A 27,008-nucleotide genomic window follows, 5' to 3' on the forward strand; every position below is an offset into this window, starting at 1 on the left:
TTGGATTTCAGCAGCTGAGCGAGTAAACCTTTGTCAGACAGATGGCATCTATTCCTGTTCACTGTACATTACTATTCTACGCAAATGTATTGAAGAAAGGTGCTCTTTTTATTAATGTTGCTCGTCTTCTTTTAGTGTTTTTATTTATTTGTCAGTTGTCGAATAAGTCCTGTGTACTCCTGAACTTTTCAGCAGTGTTAAAAGGTGTTTCGCTGAGGCGAATAATGACAGGCTCAATGAGATTTATGACCATATTTGAAACTGGAAATGGTTCACGATGGTGCCATCTTGTTTTGCTGACTGGCGCCAGAATTTGACCAGCTGAAGTTAAATGGTTGGCAGAGGTTGTAATTTGCTGCTCATAACCACATCAATATATAGATGTACAGGCATGTTTTTTTTTTCTTTTACCTGCTTGAAATATCTTATGATCTGTACATTGATGAGTCGAGAGTTTCACATGTTTGTGTTGGGTTTTAAATCCAAATAATGCTGTATTTATTAAGAGGATTCTGTAGTTAGCATTAAAACCACCACAACCAAAACTGGTATTTCCATCAGGAGCAGTGGAAGACGGCTGGTCTGGTTTCTTGCTTAGCCTCTGATACAAATATTTTTACTTGGTTGGACTTTGGGCGTCATGTTATTACTCTCATATGGAGTTTAGACCCATTTGCTGCAAACATGTCATGTAACTATAGTTTAGCTGGAGCAGCGGGACAAGTTATTGAGCCAAAGGGGACAAAGCAGGATTGTCCCTCTTCCATAGCTTCCCCTAAAAACTGCTGAAGCTAAACGCTGTCTATCTACAGCTCTACAGTGTTTAGTCATTAAACTGTATTTAATCCCCAAATGTAACTGCCACCTGTGCTGCAGTCAACCTTGCAGTCTGAATTTGCAAATATGAAAAATATTTAAGGGAGAGATAAACTTTGGGAACATCGGGGGGGAAAAAAGGACATTGAATGATGAAAATACCACTGAGTGGTGGAGGAGAGTTTTTGATGAGGAAAGACCCTGTATTGTTATTGAAAACATGTCCGTAGATTTTAGATGTGCTTCACATCAGTAAATGATAAAAAAAAAAAGATAAACAATAATTAACTGTATATTTTTGTGACGTGTATCATACAAGTGTGCTCCAACAATAATGTCCATTTGTGTAAATGTATTTATTTCACATTGTATATATTGTTCAATGCAAAAAGAGAGACCTATGATTCTGTAACTTAAACTACTATTGGTTGAAACATTACATGTGTTACTCCAAACTATGCCTTTCAGGATTATTACAGTAGAGCAATATCAATTAAAACCAGGCTTCCAGTTTTGAAATCGGCCTTGTGTCTCCATTTCTTTGCAACTTTTCTTTATTCTGCCAAGTGTTTCTTCTACAATGGATCAAACTGGGAGCATGTGATTTAGCACATTTGATGGCAAGCATGAAACAAAGGTATACAAGTAAATAAGTGCTGTTTGCACATGGGGCTCATCAACCTGGGAAGATAGAAAATTAAGATATTGAAGCATGTAGGAGATCTTTTTTGGCACATGATTATGTTAAGGAAGCCATTTTTTCGTCCTGTGAACGGACCTGTAGCATTTGTACCAAAGATGAATGGAGTGTCACTGAAAAACGAGCCCAAAACAGACAATTTCCCTCACAGGCTGGGGTCAAAGAGCGTCCCTGGCATTTGCATTGGAAAGGTTTCATAATTAGGCCAATCACCAATCCTAAAAAAATATGTTAAAAAGCTTGAGGTAAAACCTTAAAGACTACCTAGAATCTAGCTTCTCAATACAGAACATGTGCTTTAAAACACTGACAATTTAATAAGTGGAGTGTTTGGTATTAAGAAGCAGACTCAGGATAAAAACATAAACTTGGCATTATTGCAGTGAACATAATAACAGGTCACTCTTAAGCAAGAGCACAGTCATAACATATTGTAATAGAAAAATGTCTTTATGTTGTCAGCATCTACCAAGAAGTTTGCTTTTCTCTGTAACATCATCAGTCACATCAACAGGGACCAGGTTCATTAAGATATCTATCTCCATCGCCATGAGCGTAACTCTGCAAAATTAACTAACCCAATTACAGGGGAATTTATCTTTGCAGTGAAATGCCTTCTTGATTGGTTTGTCAGTGGGATGTCTCCTGAAACACCTCACCAGGGAGACATCCAAGAGGCATCCCAACCAGATGCCCAAACCACCTCAGTTGGCTCCACTTGATATGGGGAACAGGGGCTCTACCTCAAATTTCTCCTAGATTACTGAATAAACCTCTTTCAATCTCTTTAAGGGAGAGTTCAGCAATCCTGGAGAAAAAAAAATGTCAGACACTTGTCTTCGCATCTTGTTCTGCTGTGTTCTGATCTGTGTTAAATTCAAGAGCATAAGGTAGATGAGTCACAACATAGATTGACCGGTAAACAGTGTCTTGACTTTTGCCTCAAATTTCTTCACCACAACAGATAAGTGCATAGCAGTTTCTGCATTACTGCAGATTCTACATTGCTGAATTACATCATCTGCAAAAATTACAGATGAAATCCTACCACCACTGAACCAGAACCCCACCATACCACGTCTTTGCCAAGAGCTCATATCGATAAAAGTTGTGTATTTAAACCTATGATGAAATTCAGATCGTGCCCGGAGCAAATCCGATGTGGACCAAAGGGAATTCATCTTTGGACCCAGTTTCCCGTACTCCGTAAGCACACCACACATGTGGGGACACAGTTGAAGGCCTTCCTAAAGTCCACAAAGCACATGTAGACATGTTTGGCAGACTTCCAGATGTCCCCCAGGACCCTAGCAAGAATATAGAGCTGGTCTTTTGTTCCAAAGCTATGACAAAACCTGCATTGTTCCTCCTGAATCTGAAGAGGAAGTCCATCAACTGGACTGTCTTCCCTAGCAACCCTGCACAGACATTTCCAGGGATGTGAAGGGTTGTGTTTCCCTTGTATCTGGAGGACACCTTCCGGTTCCTCTTCTTGAAAAGGAAAACCACCATCCCAGTTTGTCAATCCAGAGGTACTGCACGATGGGGCACAAGGTCCCCAGAGGCAAAATGTCCTCACAATTTTGTAGAGGTCTTTCAGCCGAGGCAGCTCCACAACATCCACAGCCAAGTCAAAGTCAGCAAAGTCAGCAGCTTCCTACCCTCACTATACACAGTCCTAACACTGCTTTCACCATCTGAGACACCTGAGAATTAGCCAGAATCTTTTTGGTGGCGATTAAAAGTTGTTTTTCATGGGTTGTCAGTTGCTTCCAGGATCCCACAAGCTGACAAAGCTCAACATTACTCCTTCTTTAGGATGTCAATGTCTTTCACTTGTGGTGTCCACCACTGAACATATGTGAACACTATAGCACGCACCAACAGCCTTGTGGTCACAGCTCAGGTGTGCTGCTTTATTTATATGGACCTGCACTGCTTTGAATAAATTTTAGTACAAGGAAATTTAAACCTTCTGTGACATCATAGAGAGCTGATGTCAGAAAAAAACTCTCCAGAGTATTGCATCCTGAAAACTGAGTATTCTGTACATGGTACAACATATTTTTAGCTCTTTTATTGCCTCTGATAAATGTCTAAGATGGTAATTAATTATAATAAGCGTGCAATTTTCACCAATAAAAGGTCAAGGACTCAAAACTAAGTCAGATGACACCACCCACGACTCTTTATGTCAAATTATTCAAAAGTTATAGCAGAAAATAGGAACTATCAAATATCGACCAATCAGAAGAAGGGGCGGGGGTAATTTGCACCAATTATGGCCAAGGACTCAAAACCATGTCCGATGACACCACCCCCAAAAGTCTTTATGTCAAACCATTCAAAAGTTATTGCAGAAAATAGGAATTATCACATATCGACCAATCAGCTACTAGTATCACTTCCTGTTTCACGTTGAAGTTTGACGCGGCGCCACGGCCACGCCATTTCACGAAAAGTCACGATTTTTATAACTTTTCATCGTTAACGTCTTTTGTGTCTCCTGAGCGAGTTTTATGTCGATCGGACGATCTTGCTAGGAGGAGTTTGTTAAAGTACGACACGTGAAAATGGCATAAATTTTGCCAAAATGACACGATTAATTCAAAATGGCCGACTTCCTGTTTGGTTTCGGCCATGGCACCAGGAGACTTTTCTTTAAGTTGCTAAATGATACAGGTGTGTACTGATTTTCGTGTATGTACGTCAAACCGTATTGTGGGGCTTGAGGCACGAAGTTTTTTAGCGGGCGCTGTTGAGCCATTAGGCCACGCCCATTAATGCAAACCATTAAATATAACATTTTTCGCCAGGCCTGGCTTGCGTGCAAAATTTTGTGACTTTTGGGGCACGTTTAGGGGGGCAAAAAGGCCCTCATTTCGTCGGAAGGAGAAAAACGAGAAAATTTCCTACAGATACAATAGTTCAATTTAATTCACTGTCAGTGCTCGGGCCCTAATAAGGTCAAATGTACATTCACCTGAGCATTCGCGCCTCATGTAAAAGCAAACAACTTAAATACAGCATGGTTTGGTTGAACTCTTCATGCTAAAGCCTAATAAGCCATGACAAGCTTTTTTTAATTATATACTTGCACCATTACAAAAAGGGAAAACTTCAGTGTTTGTCTCTGCTGAGTGACTTTTGTCACTCCCTCAATGATATTAACACTTTCTAAAAGGGAACTACAGCAGTTGGTATCGAGACAGGAGTGGGATTATCAATAGAATAAAAAATAAATATAGGCAAAAACCCACAGATTCATACACAGGTTGTTTATTGCTGCCCCTTTGAATAAGTCAAATGAAAAAGTGTGACAAAGAATGAGTGGAAAGCAAGAGACAACGAGGAAGCAACAGGGGAGGGGAAAGGAAGTAGTAACAGCTTGCTCCGGTGGGTGGCTAACTACTGTCCATTCTGAAGGGCCAGATCTGCTGCTCTTGCCAAGGGCAGACACACACTTTCTCTGGCACATACACACACATATTGAGACATGCTGTTCACAACATTTAAAGGAATGTATCCCACAAAATCCTAAGCAAACAAGAGTAATTCAACAAACAGTGTTTCACAATGCATCTCTTTTTTTAAATATGCAACTTCTGCTCATTTTCAGATATCAACCTTTTCTTTGTTTCATTAGTCGTTTTTTTATTTCGTGTTGCTTAGTCACGTTCACACCTTCCGGGTTTTTCTCTGCCCTCCCTAAAAGCAAGCAAAAGTAAATGGGATGCAGACGCCAGATATTTAATGTAGCATAGAGCTTTGAAGCGTTTTAAGAAGCCTTCCCTAACAGTGGGAGCCTTGACCTGCAGGCAAATATTTTTCAACCAGATGACATAAGACAATATTAATGGAAAGAGTCAGATTTTTATAGCTTTTCTCCTTCACTCCCCTTACAGTATCTCTTGCGTTCTTCTGCTTGGGTTGCTGCCTGCGCACTCAGCCCTCCACACAGATGTTTTATTTTAGTTGCTTGTCTTTTGGAGTTCATTTGTTTTATTTCATCTTTGATTCATTATTATGATACAATAAAAGCTACTTGAGCATTTCAGCTGCTACAGGGCTCTTATCGTTAACCTTGTGGAACGCATGTTAGAGTGAGTTCCACATGCCGCATCGCTAATGGCCAACTTAACTCTTTTCTTCTCCTCCTCCGCCCTCTGGCTTTATCTACAACTCACCTTGTAGCTCTATCTCTCTTAGCATCTTTCATCCTTCTCTGTACTGCCCCCTCTTTGCTTTAATAATCTCTTCCAACCAGTTTTTTTTTTAACTTGTAATTCTTTCTCAGTTGAAAGTTCTCATTGGTTTCATTTATCAACGTGTACTCTGCATAACTCACTTGTTGTCTCAATGTAGTTTTGTTATCATTAGGCTTAAAGTGGATATAATCCAGATCGAAGTGATTTGAAGATCAGTTCAAACAAAAAAGTGTGGATTACAGTGTGCAAGGAAACCATTGTTACTGTACTTAAGCTAAGATTTTAAAAAAACTGTACACTCTATTTATGTTGTTTTAGAATCATGTTGATTTATTTCTACGGTGTAGGTAATGATTCAGTAATGAAACCATGATTAGGAATGCCATTTTTGTTTTTTTTAAAGCTAGTACAGGTTAATAGTCCTTGCAAAAATGTATTCTTGGAGTTCCACAGGGTTGCATTTCTGGCCCCATTTATTTATTGTTTGCATGTTCAAAATTAAAATGGTGTCCTCAATTTTGTATTGTTTTGAAAGTAGTGCTTGGGTAAGATCTTACTGTTTTCTTCAGATTAATGAAGAAGTTCATTCAGAACTACAGTCAACACAGTTACATAGTAAGTCTTCTTCATTCATTTAATCCAGAGATATTTCTATTCAGTCTAAGAGAAAGATGATATGGTTTTCACCTCTTAATACTGTGTCAAACGGGTTGGGTCTCCAAGGGTGAGTATCTGTTTTAGGGTATGTGGCCTGTGAAGTGCTAATGTGTGGCAGTTTCACACCGATCATATTGATAGTGTTTCATCGGCTAGTTTCTGGACTATATAACCCCTTACACAAGCATAGACACATATACATGTACATATATGTCTGTGTGTCGTTTTTGCCTTGTGTGTCTTTTACCGCCCCCCCATCTTCTTGTATCAGTGGTGGGGTTCCCCTGGGTTTCACAGGCATACTGACACAGGCTCATGGTGGTAATGGCCTTTCACAGAATCTAATTCCCCTGACATACGCTCGCTGCAACACAGATAAGAAGAATAACAGTACAAATTGACAAATGACCTAATGCACAAACATGGCACATAAGGTAGAAAATACAAAAGAAATATGCAGCATATGTACTCCACTGAAATAAATATTATGGAGACTGAATTGAAATACAAAAAACTGTGAAACAGAAGGTTTTTGATTTAACATTTATATCTCTATCTTTTCTTCAGATAAGCTACACAACCCCCCTTCCTAAGCACAGAGAAATATATATAAGTGCATATATAGTGTGTGGGAGAGAGACGTATCAACAGTGTCAATAATTTCCATTTTCTTTGACTGAAGGTGAGGATTTAATGTTGTTAGCGTTAAATTTGGATGCTTAAAATATTAATATCTCACAATTTGTTTATTTTCATAGCAAGACAAAAATATATTATAACAGTTCAGACATGAACTGCTATCATATTGTGACCAAGAATGTATGTGTCCTCTTTGTTTCATTCTTTTGTATCTCTTTTTTTATATCTTTCATTCATTGTTTGATATCGCCATCAATCTTTTTTGTCACTTTTTTAAAATCATATTTGACTAACTATAAATCAGACCAGTTCAATCACCTCCCCTCTGTTTCGTGCCTCTTTCAATTCCTCTAACATCCCATCTTCTTGGGCCATCCCATTCTCCACCCTTTGCCTATGTTCTCCCATTCTCTTCGCCATCCCTCTATCACACAGGGTGTAAAGTGGCTTTGCTGGATGTATGCATGTGCGAGCTTTAAGAGGGTCAGCTGTCTATTTGCACTTTTAACGTCTTAACTCTATACGGAGGGTCATTTATTCTTACTCTCTCATTTCTTTACCCCCCTCTCTCTTCCCCTTTCCCATCCTCTTTTTGTGTATATTGCTCTCTATCTCTCTCTTAGGACAGTAAATGTTTTAACTCCCCATTCTATGGGCCATTCATTAGGTTAGTGTACTTTAATAAATAGTCTGACGTGTCACTGGCCATTGAATTAGTGGCACTTTAAATCCCCCACCAGTGGTCAGTAGATAGATGGAAGGTTTGATATGCAGTGGGCCACTCTAGCTTAAAAACACAATTGGAGTTCACCATGGCCAACATGTACATCATTAACACACGTCAGCATTTAAAATACTAAACAATCTTTCTAATTTATGTGTGATTGTGATGGATGAAACAGTGATTTTAAAAATGTACTGCACATGTAACAAGATTAAAAAAATAAAACAGCCCTCACAAAATAAAATGAAGAAAACAGCTGATCCTTATCTTAATATTGGCATTGTTGCCTTTTCATTCATTATCACGTAACTTTTCTTGGTGGGGGTGGAGACAGAAAGGCCCCTCATTGAATATGGGGGTTTTAGAGAAGAGGAGGCTATCAAGCTGAGGAAGGAGTTATATTAAGCTTCCTTTGTTTGTAGGACTTTGGAAGTAGATTACAAGGACGCGTAGGCCAAATTAACTGCAGCCTTGGCTGTTGTGGAGTTCAATGAAACTATGGACAGTGTTGATAATCCCAAGAAGATTCTGGCAAACTATCAGGTAGCTCAGTGGAGTCGTTCACAGCCAAGAATGAAGCAACAGGGACGAGAATCTGTACCTCGAAATCCATTACTAATATTCTCAGTCTCTTCATGTGGGTGGTAGTCTAGGTGGGGAGTGGTAGTCTAGTGTTTACAGAGGTGGGCTTGGGTCTGGAGGATGGGGACCAAGGTAGGGTTGCCACCCATCCCGTAAAATACGGAATTGTCCTTTATTTGAGAAAAAAATGTTGCGTCCCGTATTGAACTAATACGGGACGCGATTTGTCCCGTATTTTCATTCATTTTTACACCATATTCTAGTTGAATTATTGAAATAAATTAACTTTTACACCATATTCTAGTTGAATTATTGAAATAAATTAACTTTTACACCATATTCTAGTTGAATTATGGAAATAAGTTAACTTTTACACCATTTTCTGGTTGAATTATTGAAATAAATTAACTTTTACACCATATTCTAGTTGAATTATTGAAATAAATTAATATACGTAGCATAGGATGCTAGTTCAGTTGCTAGTATGGTTGTCTGTCTGTACAGTCATGCAAGTTCAATGCTATTAAAGCACTTTAAACTTTAAATCAAAGCATTTAGTTTTTTCATATAAAATAAACACATTTTTATTCAGTTTAGAAGTTTTGGGGCTTTTTTTTGGCTCCTGCGCTGCTGAAATCAGGGCGTCCCTTATTTCTATTTCTGAAAGGTGGCAACCCTAGACCAATGTGAACCACTTTGGGCCCCTGAGCAAGGCACCAAACCCTAATTGCTCCACGAGCACCAGAAAAATGGCAGCACACTGACACCGCAAAGTCTCTTAGTTCAAAACTGTCCCTAGGAGGTAATTTTGGACCCTGCTTGTAGTTTTGTCTCTATAAACTGTTGCAATAGTGAATGGATTTCCTTAACTTTCATCTAAATCTTCTATGTGGCATATACGGATTCAGTTCAAAGCAGGAAGTATCCTTCAACTGTGCTTTTAGCAGATCCGGTCACATATCTCCAAAAGTAGACTATTTTCTTAGTGTCTGGAATATTCTTTTGGTTCTATCAGCATTTGAAATGACAGTTTCCAGTCCCTGTAACTTAAGGGATCCCAAGAAAACACAGCAGGTTCAGGAACAGGGATATGACTAGCACTTAGTGTACTTGCTAGCTAGCGCTTTAACAAGGTCTGATGTACCATCATTTATAGGGCTGGCTGCAGCTTGGGGTAAGACATGTTCATGCTGAGATGGGAAGCTTACATGTTTAACACCTCCAACTTCCATGTTAATCTTTGGTATGTCAACCTTGTGCTCCTCTGTTACACTCATTTGGTCATAAACCTGCATTCTTGCTTGTGCTGCCTTGACATCCTTGACCTTTTCCAAGTGCTGTTCTGTTTTTGTCAAGTGGTCTCTGAAGAACTGCATACTCTTCTTCTTGTTGGGCCTTAAACTTTGCATCATCTGCTTCTCTCCGCATTCTTAAATCTGATTTCTTCTGCCTCTCTCTCCAAGTGCCTTTGTCTAAACGAGGCTTCTTGCTCTTTTCCTGACTTCAGCTTCAAGTTTCCCAATCTCTTGCTGTTCCATTTCTTGTTCTTTTAATACTTTGAGAACAGCTTGACTTGCAGCTGCTTCTTGATGCTTTACAGAGGATCTATTTAAATGCTCAGATTTTTTGTGTAAAAGGAGCCTGATTTAGTACTTGTAGTTTGAAAGAGAGAGCCTGCTTCTGGCCAGTCTTGTTCCTCTTCCTTTTTTCCAACCAATCGGTTGGTCGCTTTAGTCATGAGGAAAACTGAGATCTCCACACATAGATCTACTCTGCGACATGTCTTGGTGGCGTGAGCTTGCGTAACTCTTCATAAACTTATTTTTTTGGAATTTGTGTGACGCATCAGGATTCCGCAGGCAAGCCGGCGGACGTCAGAACGCGATCTGCTGATCCGCTCCTCCTTCTCTCCCCTGATTAACACGGTAACGCGTCAGGCTCACGTGGTGGTTCGCCATTTTTACTCGTGGTCTGAATTTCGTTTTCCGCCACTTTCCTTTCGGGCACTAACGTGGGGTGACTCGCCCTCTGGGAGGCTTGTTCCCATGGCATGACGTAGCACGCCCCGTTGGCTACGTGCCCACATAACGCAGCGTGACCCGTCCCCAGACTGCGTCCCCGCACGACGCAACGCTGCTCTGACACACACACACACACACACACACACACACACACACACACACACACACACACACACACACACACACACACACACACACACACACACACACACACACACACACATGATCGGAAGACCTGCATCGTCTAATTTTCTGTCTCTGTTAATGTAGCGAACCATCAGAGTTTACCCGGAGTGCTGTTTTACCATCTGCTTGACACTGAGGTGAATACATTTCTGATTGAAACAAGTCGTCCTTGTTTATTATACGCGCATTTGCCACGGATATTGAGTGACGAAGCCAGCGTTCGGATTTCACCTTTCTATTGTATTCTGTAGAATAATTAATCTTGAGACTGATTTTTGTTGTTAAGTTATCATTTTCCTGGTTAAAATCCAGGTGGTGCCCCGAAAATAATTAAGTCATTTTGAATAATTCAATTTGATAAGTAATCTACTTTATTAATTATTAATAATTGTTAAGGGATAATTATATTATTATGATATATATATATATATATATATATATATATATATATATATATATATATATATATATATATATATATATACACATATACATATATAAAGTTTTTGCTAATGTGTGATAGCAGACATTAAAGTCCCCATTTGCTAGTGATATGATTTTGCATAAGGCCATCTCAACTTTGAGGTCCCGAGATGACTTCTGGCCAAATCATTTTGAAAAAAATATAAATGCGCAAAATTAATGTAGTACCAGTTGGACTCAAATAGGCGTTTTATCACTAAAAACCAGTTGCTGTCATCCCAACACCAAAACAACAACAAACCTGTCTGCACTTGTCATTCATACATCACAAAAGCAAAGAAATGTTTTTTTTCTCCCCCAGTCTGCTGTCAGCAGAAGTGGCAGCTGCAGCAGGCTCTCACCCGTGAAGTGGGCTCGAACTGGGTTCAGCGAGCGCGGGCTCGACATGGAAAGTTCTTTTCTCTAATATTAACAACAAAGTTGGCCATCAGATTTCTAATAGTGATGTCATAAGTGATTTTGCCTCTAGAAAAGCCAGGAAGCACAGGTTTAAGGAGTGGCTGGAATATTTAGGAAGAACAGGGTATAACATGAAGAAAGAATTGCACACATTTACAACTAATTATTCAATTTCATATTTGTTTTTTAAACCATTTGTTTGTACAATTGACTTTGTTATTATTTTTATATATCTAAGTGTTATTTGTTGTTGCACAGTTTTGTTGTTCTTGCACTTCAACTTATTGTTCCACATTGCTGTTGCACTTTTTTGAAACCAAAATGTTGGAATGTTGTGTAAATTAAACCCAGGCCACTCTCGTAGCTGGACTTGCTACCCTTTGAGATTAAAAACCATATGTGGCACCCTGAACATTATTCATCATTCATTTATTGATATTGTTTGTATTATTATTGCATTGGTATTACTTATTATTCTGTTTATTTTACCTTTAGGGATACAGTAACAGCATCAATGACTGCCACATACATGTGTAAAGACCTGTGAGGCCGTCAATAGGATGTAAACAGCACTGTACATGTGTGAATGATTAACAATAATATTGGCTAAATAAAGGGCCTCAAAGTCAAATTTTGCTTAAGGGGGCCCTAAGCAAAATTTGGAGGCTTGGGCCGGCCCTGAGTTAATGTATAATTGGATGGAAAATGCAAAGGGCATGTAGGAAACAGTAGAATAGAATAGAATAGACTGTATTGATCTTCCAGAGGAGAAATTCAATTGTGCAGCAGCAAAACAAACACACGCTCAACGGTTAATACAAATACACATGAAAGTATGACAAGTAATAAAAAAGTATATCCTAAAAAAATTTAAATAACAAATAAATAGCAAAATCATTTAAAAAAAAGAGCAATATAAAATGTAGAAAAATGAGCAATGTACAAGAGAAAATAGTAAACCCAAAAGACGGATAATATTTACATGTGCAAAAATACTTGAGGTATTTAGCGGGCGAAGGTTATTGCACTTTCAGAGAAACAGGTTATTGCACTCGGGTGGCTACAGTTGGTTATTATAGAGTCTGATGGCTGTAGGGATGAAGGACCTGCGGTAGCGTTCCTTCTTGCAGCGTGGGAGGAGCAGTCTTTGGCTGAAGGAGCTGCTGAGGGCTCCCACGGTGTCATGTAGGGGGTGAGAGGGGTTGTCCATGATGGAGTTCAGCTTGACCAGCATCCTCCTCTCACCCACCTCCTCAGCAGAGTCCAGAGCACAACCAAGAACCGAGCCAGCCCTCCTGACCAGTCGGTTCAGTCTCTTCCTCTCTCTCTCCGAGCTCCCGCAGCTCCAGCAGACCACTGCATAGAAGATAGCAGACGCTACCACAGAGTCATAAAAAGTCCTTAGGAGCTCCCTGCACACGCTGAAGGACCTCAGTCTCCTCAGCAGGTGGAGTCGACTCTGGCCCTTCTTGTACAGGTATTATGAGACCAGTCCAGTTTATTATTGAGGTGAACACCCAGGTACTTGTACTCCTCCACCGTCTCAATGTCCAGCCCCTGGATGTTCACCGGTGCAAGAGGCAGAGGGTTCCTGCCGAAGTCGATCACCACCTCCTTCGTCTTGCTGGTGTTGATGCGCAGATGGTTCAGTTCGCACCATGTAACAAAGTCGGCAATGACCCCCCTGTACTCCAGATCGTCCCCCCTGGACACGCGTCCCACGATGGCGGAGTCATCGGAGAACTTCTGGAGATGGCAGGAGTCCGTGTTGTGGTGGAAATCCGAAGTGTAAAGTGTGAAGAGGAACGGAGCGAGCACTGTGCCCTGCGGGGCCCCCGTGCTGCAGACCACCACATCAGACACACAGTTGCGGAGTCTCACGTACTGCGGCCTGTTGGTGAGGTAGTCGATGGTCCATGCAGACAGGTGACAGTCGACTCCTGCTTCCTCCAACTTCCCCCTGAGCAGCGATGGCTGGATGGTGTTAAAAGCCCTGGAGAAGTCGAAGAACATGACTCTCAGTGCTGCCGGCGCTCTCCAGATGAAAGTATCTGACTAGAGTGAAAGCGTTTACGGGTTAAGCTCATGCTGCATGTGTTTTAACCCAGAACTAAGAAATTGGATCTTGAAATAATTTGATTTCAGTGTATTTGATCCACAAACTGGTGGGAAAACAAGTTGGCCTCTACATTTCCTTTGGTTTAGTTATGAATGAATGTCAACACTTTTATAATCCTCTTAAATGAGGGGGAGTAATTAAATGTGCTCATACTGTTCTTTATTCAATATTTCATTAGTTCAACAATAATAAAATAATTTCGTATGTGAGGTGTAATGCCATAAAATGCAAATGTGAGAGTTGAAACTTTCCCAGTTGTTCTCGGGCAAGTGGTGGAGTATGTCCTGAACAGGTCACCTGTCCTTTATAGGGCCACACATATAGAAATCAGAAACAACCCTTCACACTCACTCCTACTGAGATCTTAGAAGCATCAATTAATCCAACAAGCATGTTTTTATACATTAAGAGGAACGACCAAAGACAACTTGTCGTATACTGTACCTCTTCTCCCTATCCCATCTTCCTACTCATTCTTACTGCCACTGTGTTTCTGCTTAAGACCCCGTCCACACGTAGCCGGGTATTTTTAAAACCGAATATTTCCCCCCTCCGTTTATAAAAAAATTTGCATCCACATTACATCGTTTTAAAAAAAAACCCCTTCCACACGTAACCGAAGATCTGCGTTTTCGACCACATTCATAAGCATTTCAAACCTGTAGATAATCTGCGGCTCGCGGGGAAGCTGCACCTCCGCGGCTCCGCTTCCCCGGCAGGCGCGTCTCCTTCTCCCCCCCGTGTCCCCCCACGGAGCTGCCGCGTTATCGACGCAGCCCTACGCCGTAGCCTACGCCGTAGGGTACGGCGTAGGGTGCGTGTCGCTGCGTACCCTACGGCGTAGGCTCTGTGTCGGTGTAACGCAGTAAGCGGTGGTCAAGACCAGAGACCATTTATTTAATAGCTTGGAGAACAGATGCTGGATCATCTGTAGTTCTGTAGTAAACAAAAGGCGCACGTCAGAGCAGATTTGTTGTTGTTTTGGCGCATAATGTGACGTTCAAAAACGCGAAACTCCGGTTGTGTGTGTCTACACGCATCTACATAAATGGAGTTTTCAAAAATCTTCACTTTGCCCGGAGTTTTTTTTAAACCTTCGTTTATTTGCGTTTTCATGTGGATGACAGGTCCAAACGTAGGAAAATATCTCTGGTTTAGCAGATATCCGCAGATATCCGGCTACGTGTGGACGGGGTCTCAATGTAGAAGTTATTGTGGAGCGCAGGTATTTGCTGCCCAGGTACAGATCATTTACAATAACCAATGTTGCAAATGCTTCATCTTCATCTCATCCGTCAGATTGTGGATTCAGTTTTGCTGTCCTCCCTCTGAAGCCTTTCACATCAAGTTAAAGTGCAGCCTTAATCCTGCTTCCTGAAACCTCTCCTCCCATATGTAACTTTAACATGTACAGATTGGTGTTGCAATCCCTCATAGCTCTTAGTTGGTTGCCTTTGATTATTTCCTGTTTAACAGGGTTACTTACCTCCCCTCTCATTTCAGGTCTTCCCTTGTGTGTCCTCAGCTATTGTGGATTATTTGCCCTCATGCATTGCACCTGTGTTGAACTGTTGTCCCACCCCTTTTGTAATTACACCCTTCTCTCCCCACATTTCCCTTGTCATTTACCTTTGTGTTCCACATTCCAGTCAGGTTTTCTTGTCAGTTTTCTCTGTTTCTTCGAGTTGAGCACTGGCTGCCCCCTTTAGAGTTGTTTGCTTCGTTTTTTTACATAATTAAATCATTTTGCATAGAGCTTCTTGTGTTGTCAGCAACTAATACAAAGATATCCCTCTGACAGTTAGTTTGAAAACATTGTTGGAAATGGAGCCTGAAGACATTTTAAATGTTTTTAAAGTACTTTACAGTGTTTAAGAGAAGCCATACAAAATGTGACATTCACCAACAGCTGCATCTTGATTAATATGATTAATGCCTCTTAAATATAAGCGTATCTCTAACCATTAAACGAATATTGTCTAAAAGGGAAAACAATGTACAATCACTGATTAAAAGAAGTTCAGCAGAACTTTTATTTTATTTCATATACAGTATTGTTTTTGCTGTTCAAGAACTGATCTGATTCATTGCAGCAATATATATCAACATATCGTGCATTTAGTATGTTGATTCCCATGGGTAAATATAATTGATGATCGTTTCCAAAGTGCCCTCAAGATAATACTGCAGTCTTCACAGGGGAAAGGTGATCAGCATCAGCAAATAGTGTGTATATGTGCGTGTGTGCGTGTGTGCGTGTGTGCGTGTGTGTGTGTGTGTGTGTGTGTGTGTGAGTTTCGGTATGTGACGCTGGATGATGATATGTGTATGTGCATTGTCAAGAGAGACAGGAGGTTAATTCAATCCTATAGAAACGCAGCATGGAGGGGATTGGACAGCACAGCCCTGAGGGTGGCACTGGCCTCAACCTCAATAGGGGGCAAAATGAGTGCCTGCCCACACACACACACACACACACATACACACACACACACACACAATATGGACAGTGACTTGAGGGTATAAAATCTGAAAAGCCAAGAAAAAGCCAAATTGTTTTTATATCTAGGTTCTAGTGCATTTCATTTACAACCAAGAAGGATAAATGATCAGCATGGATTAAAATGAATATACCTATTTAAATAAAGTTGCATAAAACGAGGACAAAAGAGAAGAGGACATCCAGAGAGAAATAGAGATGGAGGGCAATGAGAAGGTTATAGAGGATCAGGGAAAAATGAAATGGACTGCTTGAAAACTGAAAAGAGAGATATATTTGTTGAGTGTAGGATGTGCAAAATAAAAGTACAAGAACATGGAAGAGACAAACACCCCATCCCCTCCATCATTAATTAACCACAAACAGAGTACCATGGAGATATTTGGGTTGTAAGTTGATTACACAACTATAGCTCAGCATGTACGTAAGTAGACAGTATATTTGTGCATTATGTAAGAGATGAACTAGAGAATGAAGACTGGTTGAAAAAAGCGTTGTAAAACTTTTTTTTTAATTGAGAAAATATCTATTTATTTAAAAAAAACTACTGAGAATGACCGCTAGTGGCGCTTTGGAGTTGTGTTTTATGGCCCTTTTTGTTTGTGCCCCATCAACAGACAAGAATGTCCTGCTTTCCCGTGATGATGTTAGTAAAACATTTTGATCAGAAACATGAAGTGTTAACAATTTGTATGTGTTTTCAAGAAAGAAATCCATAAACACCTTCTAAATACTTTAATGTTGTTGTAAATGGTGCTATGTTTATATGCCTTCAAATCCCAACATTTTCTTGAATGCTTCAGGTTACAGTGGGTGTATGTGTGTGTGAGAAAGAGAGTTCATGCATCTTTGTGCATAATGTTTCCTTCTATTAAAGCTGATATTCTATTTTGCTTTTTTTAACAAAAAAAAATGCTCCCGACAACCAATTTATTCCACTTTTCCTAATCAGCAGTGAGGCCAAGGATGGCTTTATACATATTCATGCTCCTCTGAAGACTCTGAGACATAGTACATTTCCAGCCTACATTTACCATATTAGCCTTAATGTTATTAGACTGGCAAACACAATTTTGTGAAATATAAGTCATACACAAGTAATTTAGAAAATGAGGCAATATTAATTGTGAGATCGTCATCCGGTTTTAATCCCGCTTGTGTGATTGCACTTCAATCTCTGGAAATGCTTGGCTGAATAAATTAGCACAATCAATGTATGACTAGATTCTTTGTCATGTGGACACACTCCTTGCAAATCTATGCAAATGTCTTGTGAAGAGAGGATAAGAGAAACTCTTCTTGGCTAACAAAGCTCTTGATGATCATAGCCTATCTGACACTGTGGTGTAATGTCATCTTCTCCTACTCAGAGCATGAACAGAAGGAAAAAGATGAGAAAAATAAAAGGAATCAAATCATTTTCTGGTCAAATGCTTTATTCATCTATTGCATGTTTCTTTGTATAGAAATGCAACAATATTCCTAACATAAAATGTCAATTTTTTCTTGATTTCTTTAAGTACAATCACTCTCGTGTCACTGTATTTGCAAGTAAGTCTTCATCCTGCCAATTTGACTCACAGTTCTGTCCTCTTTCATCATAGGCTCTGTATATGAATATAAGATGATTGTTTTTATTTAAGGTTAGATTTTATATTGCTTTATGAAATAACTGATGTAACAATTTGATTTTCACATACTGTTCCATGAGCCATTTTTTCCTTTTTTTCCCCCTCTGCATTTTGCTCTCATCTGTCCTTCCACCACCCTCCTCTTCCTCTTTCTTCTTTCCCCACCCCTTCCACCCTACCTCTATCCTAGCCCCTGGCCACCTCCCATCTCCTCCTCTCCCCTCCCTTTGCTCCTCTCTGCCCGCTATTGATTAGAAGGCGAACCTCTAATCTCCTTAAGGTCATTAGGAACACTTAATTAAAACCTAGTTAGAATGCCTTTGTTCGACCAAAGCAAATTGCAGCTGTTCAAACGCGATTAGTATGATAACGTATAAACTTGTCGGCAGGGAAAATATAAGAGAAGGTCTCTTTTTGGTAGAAATGTTTACACAATTCAGATGTAGAACGCTTGAGCACACAGTGGAAGTCTGCCGTCTGTATACTTGGGTCTGTGTGTGTTTTGTTCGTTATATGTTCAGGGTTTATAGTTTAAAGATAGAAGGAATAAAAAATCCACAGATGTAAGAATATAAACAGTTGTTTTACAGAACTGAACAGAATACCTGATTTGTTTGTTATCATGTGTTGACTCGACTCGATACTGTTCATTGGGCCCTGTCAATCAAAAGTATAAGCTCACGTCCATTTAAGATAAATTGAATTTTTCATGTCATACATTTTTTTTTTCATAAATTATCTATAAACCATATGTATCATAGCATTTATAAATATAACATGCGTATTATGATATTTATATTATATTTTGAAACATCACAGACAAATACTGCAGTTTGTACATTATAAATTATATTATGAGACAAAGCGATGCGTACATGGTGACGTCATAATAAAATATCAACAACAACAAACGATTCTGCCCGTTTTTTTCCACATCAGTCCTATGTAGACCTCTTAGTTCTCCGGGTAACTGATAACGTGTACTAATATATCTTGTCTTTTGTACCTTTGACAATATATTGGTGTCTCTCCTCTCTCTGTTCTCTATTCTCTCTTTCTGGTCTCCCTTTTCCTGCTCTATCCGGCTGGCCTTAGGCAGAGGTTCCCCCTTTATGATCCAGTTCCTTCTCAAGGTTTCTTCCCTCCTAAAGGGGAGTTTTTCTTGCCACTGTTTTGCTTAAGGTTTTTTTTCCCACTAGGGGAGTTTTTACCTGCCATTGTTAATGTAATAATTGCTCGTGGGTCATGTTCTCTGGAAAGTGCCTAGAAACAACTTGTATTGTCTTAGACGCTATATAAATATAATTGAATTGAATTGCTTCATTCTTCCAAACATATTAGCATTAATTTTCAATATTCCCAGAGTTTGGTCATGTTTTATGGATTGGCAAGCTATTGCAGACTAACAGAAAACTTCAGGTGTAAATAGCCTTTGTATAAAAGTTAAAGCTGTGAGCATGAGTGATCTCCTGTAGTGGTCCCCATTGCATTGAACTTGAAAGGGTCTCGGACTGAAGAAACACTTATTCAATCATTATCCTTTGCAAAGGATGTGCAGTGTCAAACATTTTCTTTTTTTGAAATTATGCAAAATTCTTCTTTACACTATCAGCTCCAGAGGGCTTTAGAGTAGCCCCAGCCCGAGTCAACTTTATCTTTTTTTAATGAATTCATTAATTTGTTTTTTTAATGACTGCACATAAAACTGCACTCTCCACAGCAAAGCGTAAAGAAGACATCCAATATGCAACTGCAAACACTAGTGGATCAAATTTCAGTAATTTGCTTTCTCCCTTAGCAGACGGTGTCACTCTTGCATCTCCAGTGGATCTAGGTGAACACTCAGCTATAAGTCACCCTCAGCAAGCCCCACCTCTCCTCACAGTTTGGAAATAGCAGTGCTTTTTCCTGGTCTTTAATATCCACTAGCACCTCCTTCTTTGTCTTCTTCACACTCAAGATGAGGTGATTGTTCCCACTATGCCACAAAACAGTTCTTTGTACTCAGGACAGCGGAGTCATATTGGTAAGCTGAGTAAGTTTTACTAGCTGGAGCTGGTAGATAATGGCATCCATAAGTCCAGCCCCATGATGATAATCAAGCAGGTGTAAGTCCTGAAAGGTGCTGTCGTGCTCATGTAGATGTGTCAATAACAGTGTCCCCAGGACTTTTATAATATATTGGGGGAACTCGTGTACAGTCGTTGAGGATGATATGTAGCTGGTCAGCACATGCCTCTGAGACTCATTTGCATCCGGCCTCCTTGTTTGGTTCAGCCTCTGCATCTTCAACTGACAGCTGTTTCACTTTTTCCTGGTATAATGGGAGGTGATCATATGGCTCTATCAAAATCTATGACTAAAGTGCAAGATGAGACTGTAGAAGTATTCAAAGAAGCTGTTGATTCAGGGAGAGTGTGAAGTCTGTGTGACTGGGAGCAGAAGAGGAGGTGCTCTACTCCCTACTGATCTGAGCTTATTGGAAAAAGAAGTTCAGTTCACTGGCTCTTCCATCAGTTTGATCCCCCTTTTGCTTGAAGCTAATGATCTTCTTCATCCCTAACCACACAATCCATCCATGTTTCTGCTGGAGCTTGCACTACAGCTTTTCTCTCTCCAGCTACTTGTTCGCCTTCAGCGTTCAGATATTTCTGCACGCTCCACAATGGTTCCTTGTCTACCTCCCTGTAATGTCCCAAGGTGGTGGTAATTAGCTCGATAGGGACAATAACATGTGTATACCCAAAAATGAAAGAAATGGAACCTGACAAATGGTTAAAGTGAACAGAAAATACTTGTTTATTAACTAAAGCAATTAACTGAATTTAAAATACTACTGAAGTTAACTGAAATTAACCGAAGGGTATTTTCTTTCTAAATCCGGAGTTCCATACTCTAGAGTCTAGACCAACATACTGTAGAATCATACTGATGAATCATTTATGTTGGAAATGTATATACACAAAGCTAAGAACTTTCTTGAATTGTGTGTTAATGAAACAATTACCATTGTCAAGTTATTTTGTTGTTTTTATGGTTTTTAAATGTCGTTAACTTACAAAATGAAAGTTGTTTTGATTTGGTGTGATCATAGCTGCCAGGACTTTTTTGAGTGGATAAATACTGGACTTTAAAGGAGCCGTCTGTAAGAAATGGCCAAAACTGGTACTGCAGTCACTTTCAAAATATTGTTGAGCGGCGTGTACCCTCCCCCTCCTCCCCCCGACCAGAGGTTGCCAGGTAGAATGCAGAATGCAGCAGGAACGTAGGCTGCCATGGCTGCGATAATTAGAGCCGAGCTGGCAACCCGGATGCCGAAATAATACTGACTTGGTGATTGGGAGATAGGTGGAGGGTGGAGCTTCAGAAACAATACTTACTTGGTGATTGGGAGATAGGTGGAGGGTGGAGCTTCAGGCCAAAACAAAAAATGACAACATAAACATCAGTTGAGGGCTGCAACTCCTCTTTTTAAACTGGAATATCCTGGCTTGAGTGCTGTTGTCAGTGACATAAGTATTTGAAATGAACATGATTTTTAAATGTCTGTTGACATATCGGGGTCATTTTATGATTCGTTTTATTATTGCTCTTACATACAGCTCCTTTAAGGAATGACTTAGTGCAGTGTGTGGGACTACATTTTTTGACTCCATGCTTGAAAAAAAAAGCAAAACAGAACTGCTTTGATTTGTGGATGCAAAAAGAGGGAACATTCAAATATGTTGTTGAGCTTTCTTTAATGTCTGGAAATCTGCTTTTATTATTATTGCAGACCAAATTTCTTATTTGCTTGTGTATAATAGTAGTTTATTATTATCATTATTTTTTATTTTGTCTTTCCATGGTTTACCATGTTATTGTATCTCTCTGGTGGGAACTTGGATGGATTAGGAACTTTTTTGATGGATGGTATTATACTTATGAATTGAATTTAAAAAGAATCTTATGTTGAAATGGTATGATTGATACCAATAGTTCATTGATTTAGTTTGATACTTTAAAGGCTGAGTATGTCAGGGACATAACATGAATGACATAATACTCATTTATAGTGCTTTGTTACATTATACATCTTTGATTAAACTTATTGTTTTCTCTGGTAAACATGTTTTTCAGTGTTACTGTATCACCCAGATGAACACATGGGTTCACATAATGACTGACACATAAATATATACACAGCAACTGTTATAATTTAGTTTTACAAATGTGTAAAGCAAAGTAGTCAGGGTAATATGTTTTGCTCCTCTTTTAATCTCATTCATTTTCAGTAGGTTGAATTATTGCAATGGCATCTTTACAGGCCTTAACAAAAAATCCATCAGGCAGCTGCAGCTGATCCAGAACGTTGTCGCCAGAGTCCTTACAAACACCAGGAAACTGGACCACATTACACCGGTCGTGAAATCACTACACTGGCTTCCAGTGAGTCAAAGGATAGAGTTTAAAATCTTACTGCTGGTCTACAAAGCACTGAATGGTCTTGGACCAAAATACATGCTGGATCTGTTAGTTCCTATGAAGCTCCCAGACCCCTGAGGTTCATCTGGATCTGGTTTGTTGTGGTTCCCAAGAACCAGAACCAAGCAAGGTGAGGCAGCGTTCAGTTATTCTGCTCCTCACCGGTGGAGCAACCTCAACCTCTGAGCTCCAACTGTCAACTCCTTTAAATCAGGCCTAAAAACATTACTGTTTACTGAAGCGTACTCTTAGATTAAATACTTACCTGCTGTACTATACTGCCCTTACTTTTTAACAACTTGGGCTTTTTATTATTTTACCTCTCTTCTTATCATTTTATTTCATTTTATTTGTTATTTATTCTATTCTATTTCATTGTATTGTATTATTATTTCTTATTTCTATTTCCCTTTTTAATTGTTACTGTTTCATTGTGTCTTGCTGCTTTTAATGTTGATGTAAAGCACTTTGAATTACCTTGTGTTGAATTGTGCTATACAAATAAACTTACCATAGGGAATTTATTAATTAATCCAAGCCATCCATTTACCCTTTTTTTGTGGTTGCGTATTCGTTTGCTTTTCACATTAGTACAAGAATTAGATTCTTGAATAGTAATGTAATGTTTAGTTATAAATGACTGTGGAGACAGATCATGAAATGATTTCCACTCAGTCGCAGCTGATCGCCGTTGCCAGGCAACGAAATTAGCGTTCCCCTGCTCTGAGAGCCACTTGTCTTAAAAGCCAGACGCATCAAAAGTGTGTGTGTGTGTGTGTGTGTGTGTGTGTGTGTGTGTGTGTGTGTGTGTGTGTGTGTGTGTGTGTGTGTGTGTGTGTGTGTGTGTGGTCGGGGAGGTTTTACTTACAGACAGGGCGTATTTCATTCAATTTTTTCGATTTTAAACTCACTTATTAATTCTTTATTGTCAGATACATAGTTTAGTTTGTTTGTTTGTTTATTTCGGTCATTTCCAAAATAAGAATTCAAATACAAAATAAATGAAAGAAAAGAAAACAACAAATAAACATGAAGTTAATGATAATATTGCGTTAAAGCAAAATAGCGTTCAGTGACAGAAGCAACAGTGTTGTGTTCTCCCTGTTATTGTTCTTACAGGGTCCAGTTGCTGCGTCATCGGTACTTTGTGCAACGCCGCCTCATGGCTGATTTATGGTTCCGCGTTACACCAACGTAGAGCCTACACCGTACTGCGCGCGTCGCCGCGTACCTTACGCCGTAGGGTACGCCGCAACCTACGGCGTGGAACCATAATTCAGGCTTCATGCGCTCCTCTCGCCAGATGGCAGCTCGCAGTAATCTTCTTTGCACCGCACGCAGCATTTTCTGAATGAAAGACGCACATAGAGGAATAGAGAATAGAAGAGCAGCCTTTTTTCCATTCTTTTTACCATTAGTTGTACACTATTCAGCTTTCCCATCCAACTTTGGGTTCAGTTCAAGAGATGCCTTATAAGGATTACTCATCCGGGGGTCGTGTTTGTTATTCCTAACAGGTGTGTAGGGGGGAGAAACAACAACAACAACAGCAACAAACTGCTAACTCGTGTTGTCTGACTGACAAAGCAACAAGTTGGATGTTTGCCGAGGCTGCACTTGTGATGGGGACAGAGCTCTGTACGGGGAGTCCGCAGCAACAGGTAAATATCGAGGAGCTGCCACATATTCTTGCATAGATTTTCAAATTTGCACCGCGTGCTGAGTTGTTATTAGATACAGTGGAAGCTTTTTCTTTTTTCTTTTTTTGTTTTGAACGGTCATGCAGGCAAGAGCCTGGGCCATGTAATATAACACCAGAGATGACTGCATGGCTGGCCTCTTTTTGTGTGTTAAAATGTGAAATTGAAGCTACAGAGTATTGTAATGAAGAGAGCTTTGGCCTAAGCCTCAATTTCCAACAAACTTAAGTGAGAACCCGTATAGTTGGATAAAACCTGGAGGCCAGATGCCGGAGGAAAAAAGGGCATGTTTAATTCAATGGAAAATGAAGAAAAGGGGAAAGCAATGTGGCAGTATCAGGTGAGTTGTGCCTCCATCAAGCTGTACATGATAGTGTAGGCTTTGGCTAGGGAATAGCCTGCATGGCATTTCACTCTCCACAGATTTGTCTCATGCTGGATTTGGGGTCTGACCACTTCTCTCTTTCCTTCTCTCCTTCTCTCCTTTCCCTTCTCTAGGTTGTGAAATCCTACCTATCATGCAAAGGCTTTGGTTGTGGTCTGCTTGTGTGTGGGGGCGCGAGGGACGGAGGCAGACTAACAGAGAACTAAGCTTGGTAGCTTTACCCTAGGGGCACCGGGCTGTAAAAGATGCCCCTGTAACCCTGGAACCATGGAACCATGACAGTCATCACTTATTCAAACGGTGCTGGGAGACTTCTGAACCAAATACAGGTTCCTGAGCGTCCCTCTGCTTACGGGAATGTCCCACAACCCTTCTCTGAGGATCTAGAACTTGGGACTATGCTGGACCCTTTAGAAATCAAAAGATGCTTGTGGGTCAGAAGCCCACGACTGAATGAAGATAAGGAAACAAAGAAGGGGGGAAATATTCAAAGGGAACGGCAGACGTTGAGCAGAACACTCAACAGTAGGAGAAAAGAAAACCATGATAGAAACACAGTAAAAGGGAAGGATGGGAATGAGACGAATGTCTCTGTCATGTTGTTATTAATAGAAAATAAAGGTGAAATTAGGCAGAGAGAGAAAGGGAGCACAAAAAAGAAGCAATGGCTTATCATTTCATGGCTGTTGCACCTGATAATCAGCAGTGAAGAAAAGATGAAGATGCAGATGAATATCAGTGGGCTGAAGTGGCATCACGTCTTCGTCCAGTTGCTTCTGCTCTTCCTCAGCCTCAGTCCAAAACTTGCCTCATCACAGGTAATATTGCCTTTCAAGACTGTAATCTAAAGTGTGGAGCAATCGGTGTTAACTCTGTACTGCATTAACTATACCTTTTAATTAGATTCATCGTACTGTATTAGATGAGGCACAGTAGCAAATGCCCATGATGGATCTGTCCTGTTCAAGTATTTGTTTGGCTAAATAACACAACAAAACAAAACACATAAAGGAATGATGCCATTAACTACCATTTAATTTAAACCTATGCTTTTTCTACTGTCATATTTTAAAATACCTGCTATAAAAATGGCCTATTGGAACCAACTAATCAATTAAATTAATTTTTGTGTAAAAATAAAAAAATATAATCCACTGGTTACATTTGAGCTTCATATGGCATTATATGTTACTACTGTACTCAACTATCTGTGTTTGCTGTTGGTAAAAATAAAATATGTGAATTAAAAGGGATTACCACGGTTTATGCACCTTTCTCAGGGACATTTCCCACGAATGGAGAACATTGCTGCCTTCAAACCTGTGTCCACCTCTCCACCTCGGTCCACCTGTGGCTTTCCAGAGCGGAGAAGCTACTGCCAGTCGCCTTTGTCCAGGACTGAGCTGCTAACTTGTTTTCAAGCTTTCTGTGTCCAGGAGTGCCCCTATAGATCCTCCACACCTCCATATGCCCCGCTGCTATTGGCTCCACGCAGGTATTATCATTAAATGCATAGGAATGTTTAGACATATTTTAGTATTACATAAAATATAATTAATATTCATTTACGGTAATTTCCATACTATTGAGCCTAACTGAATATAAACTGTGCACTAAATTTAAAAAGAAAACATATTTTGTATAAGCGGCACTTGTCTATAAGGCACAGGTGTCCGCAACGCTAAATGTATCGGCGGCATGAAGCTCGTTAGCCCATAAAAATCCATAAATTAGCCGCATTGTTGTTTTAAGTTCATCTATTGACATGTTTAAATTTGACTCTATTAGGGGTACCTGTGTCATGGAAGATGCTCAAGACACACACTTTCGGACAGAGACGGATGGACTTTCTACCGGGTCTGGTGGTTTGCTGTTCCAGCCGGGCCAGGACGGGTGTCTGATTTCTCCGCCTTCACAGGCACTAGGAGCACTGGGTTCCTTCACCTTGGCATTATGGATAAAACCAAGCTCTACTGGGGAAATGTGAGTTGAAAGAAGAAATATTATTCAATTTTTTCAAATGTTGACGTTATATCCTGTGGTCTTATTGAAATGTCTGTAGCATCCTGTAGTTAAGGTAACATGGGAACAACAGAGCAAAAGCACCATGCCTTCTAAGCTCTTTTCGATAACTTTTTTGAGTAAATCCTAAGCACTTAAATGTGTTGTAACTCTTTTACCGATACTTTTATCAGTGGAAACTGATGATAGTAAATTCTTTTGAACTTTTGCTTTTACAAATTTCAGCCACTTTCAACTCAACACACAAACAGAAATAACAGTTGAACGCTCTGTTAAACTTAGTAATTAGCAGAGTTACATGGGACTGAGTCAAAAAAAAGAATCTTGTTGACAAACCAGAGCAGCATTTTATTCAAAGTAGTATGTGTTGGTATATTGAGGCTTATTTAAATCTCACTGGGTAGAGAAATAGGTGAAAACTCTTAAAAACTATAGGTATTTTCTCTCGGTAATAAAACTGATATTGACAAGCTTGAAACACATTTCATTCCAGTCAGTGGTTGTCAGTGGTTGCTGGGGGCTAGACCATCTGAAAACATCCGCTCCACTTAATAGACAGATCACTCTAGCATTGTAACATATAGCAGCAATTTCTTGAAAAGGCAATAGTAGCAGTTGACGTTGCAAAACCAACAGATAGCCAGGCAGTCAGTGAAATGAATGCAACTGCCTTCATTGTCAATCTAAGTGAGTGTTCACACTTGATTGATTTCAAAATAAAGTCTGGCATGGACTCTCTGTTCTTGAGAATCTTTGAAAAATGTTGAATGCT

General features: G+C 39.8%; 1 protein-coding gene across 1 annotated transcript in view; it reads left to right on the forward strand.

The window, feature by feature from the left end:
• The first annotated feature begins 23,490 nt into the window (after positions 1-23,490).
• Positions 23,491-27,008, forward strand: part of ush2a (Usher syndrome 2A (autosomal recessive, mild)) — a 275,510-nt gene continuing 271,992 nt past the window's right edge. The window contains exons 1-4 of the mRNA XM_061745247.1: positions 23,491-23,790; positions 24,328-25,032; positions 25,495-25,709; positions 26,003-26,197. Of these exons, the coding sequence (XP_061601231.1) occupies positions 24,490-25,032; positions 25,495-25,709; positions 26,003-26,197 (953 nt within the window). The 5' untranslated portion in view covers positions 23,491-23,790; positions 24,328-24,489. The remainder of the gene's footprint in view (positions 23,791-24,327; positions 25,033-25,494; positions 25,710-26,002; positions 26,198-27,008) is intronic.

Source organism: Cololabis saira, chromosome 2 (genome assembly GCF_033807715.1).
Source record: "Cololabis saira isolate AMF1-May2022 chromosome 2, fColSai1.1, whole genome shotgun sequence".
Lineage (NCBI taxonomy): Eukaryota > Metazoa > Chordata > Actinopteri > Beloniformes > Belonidae > Cololabis > Cololabis saira.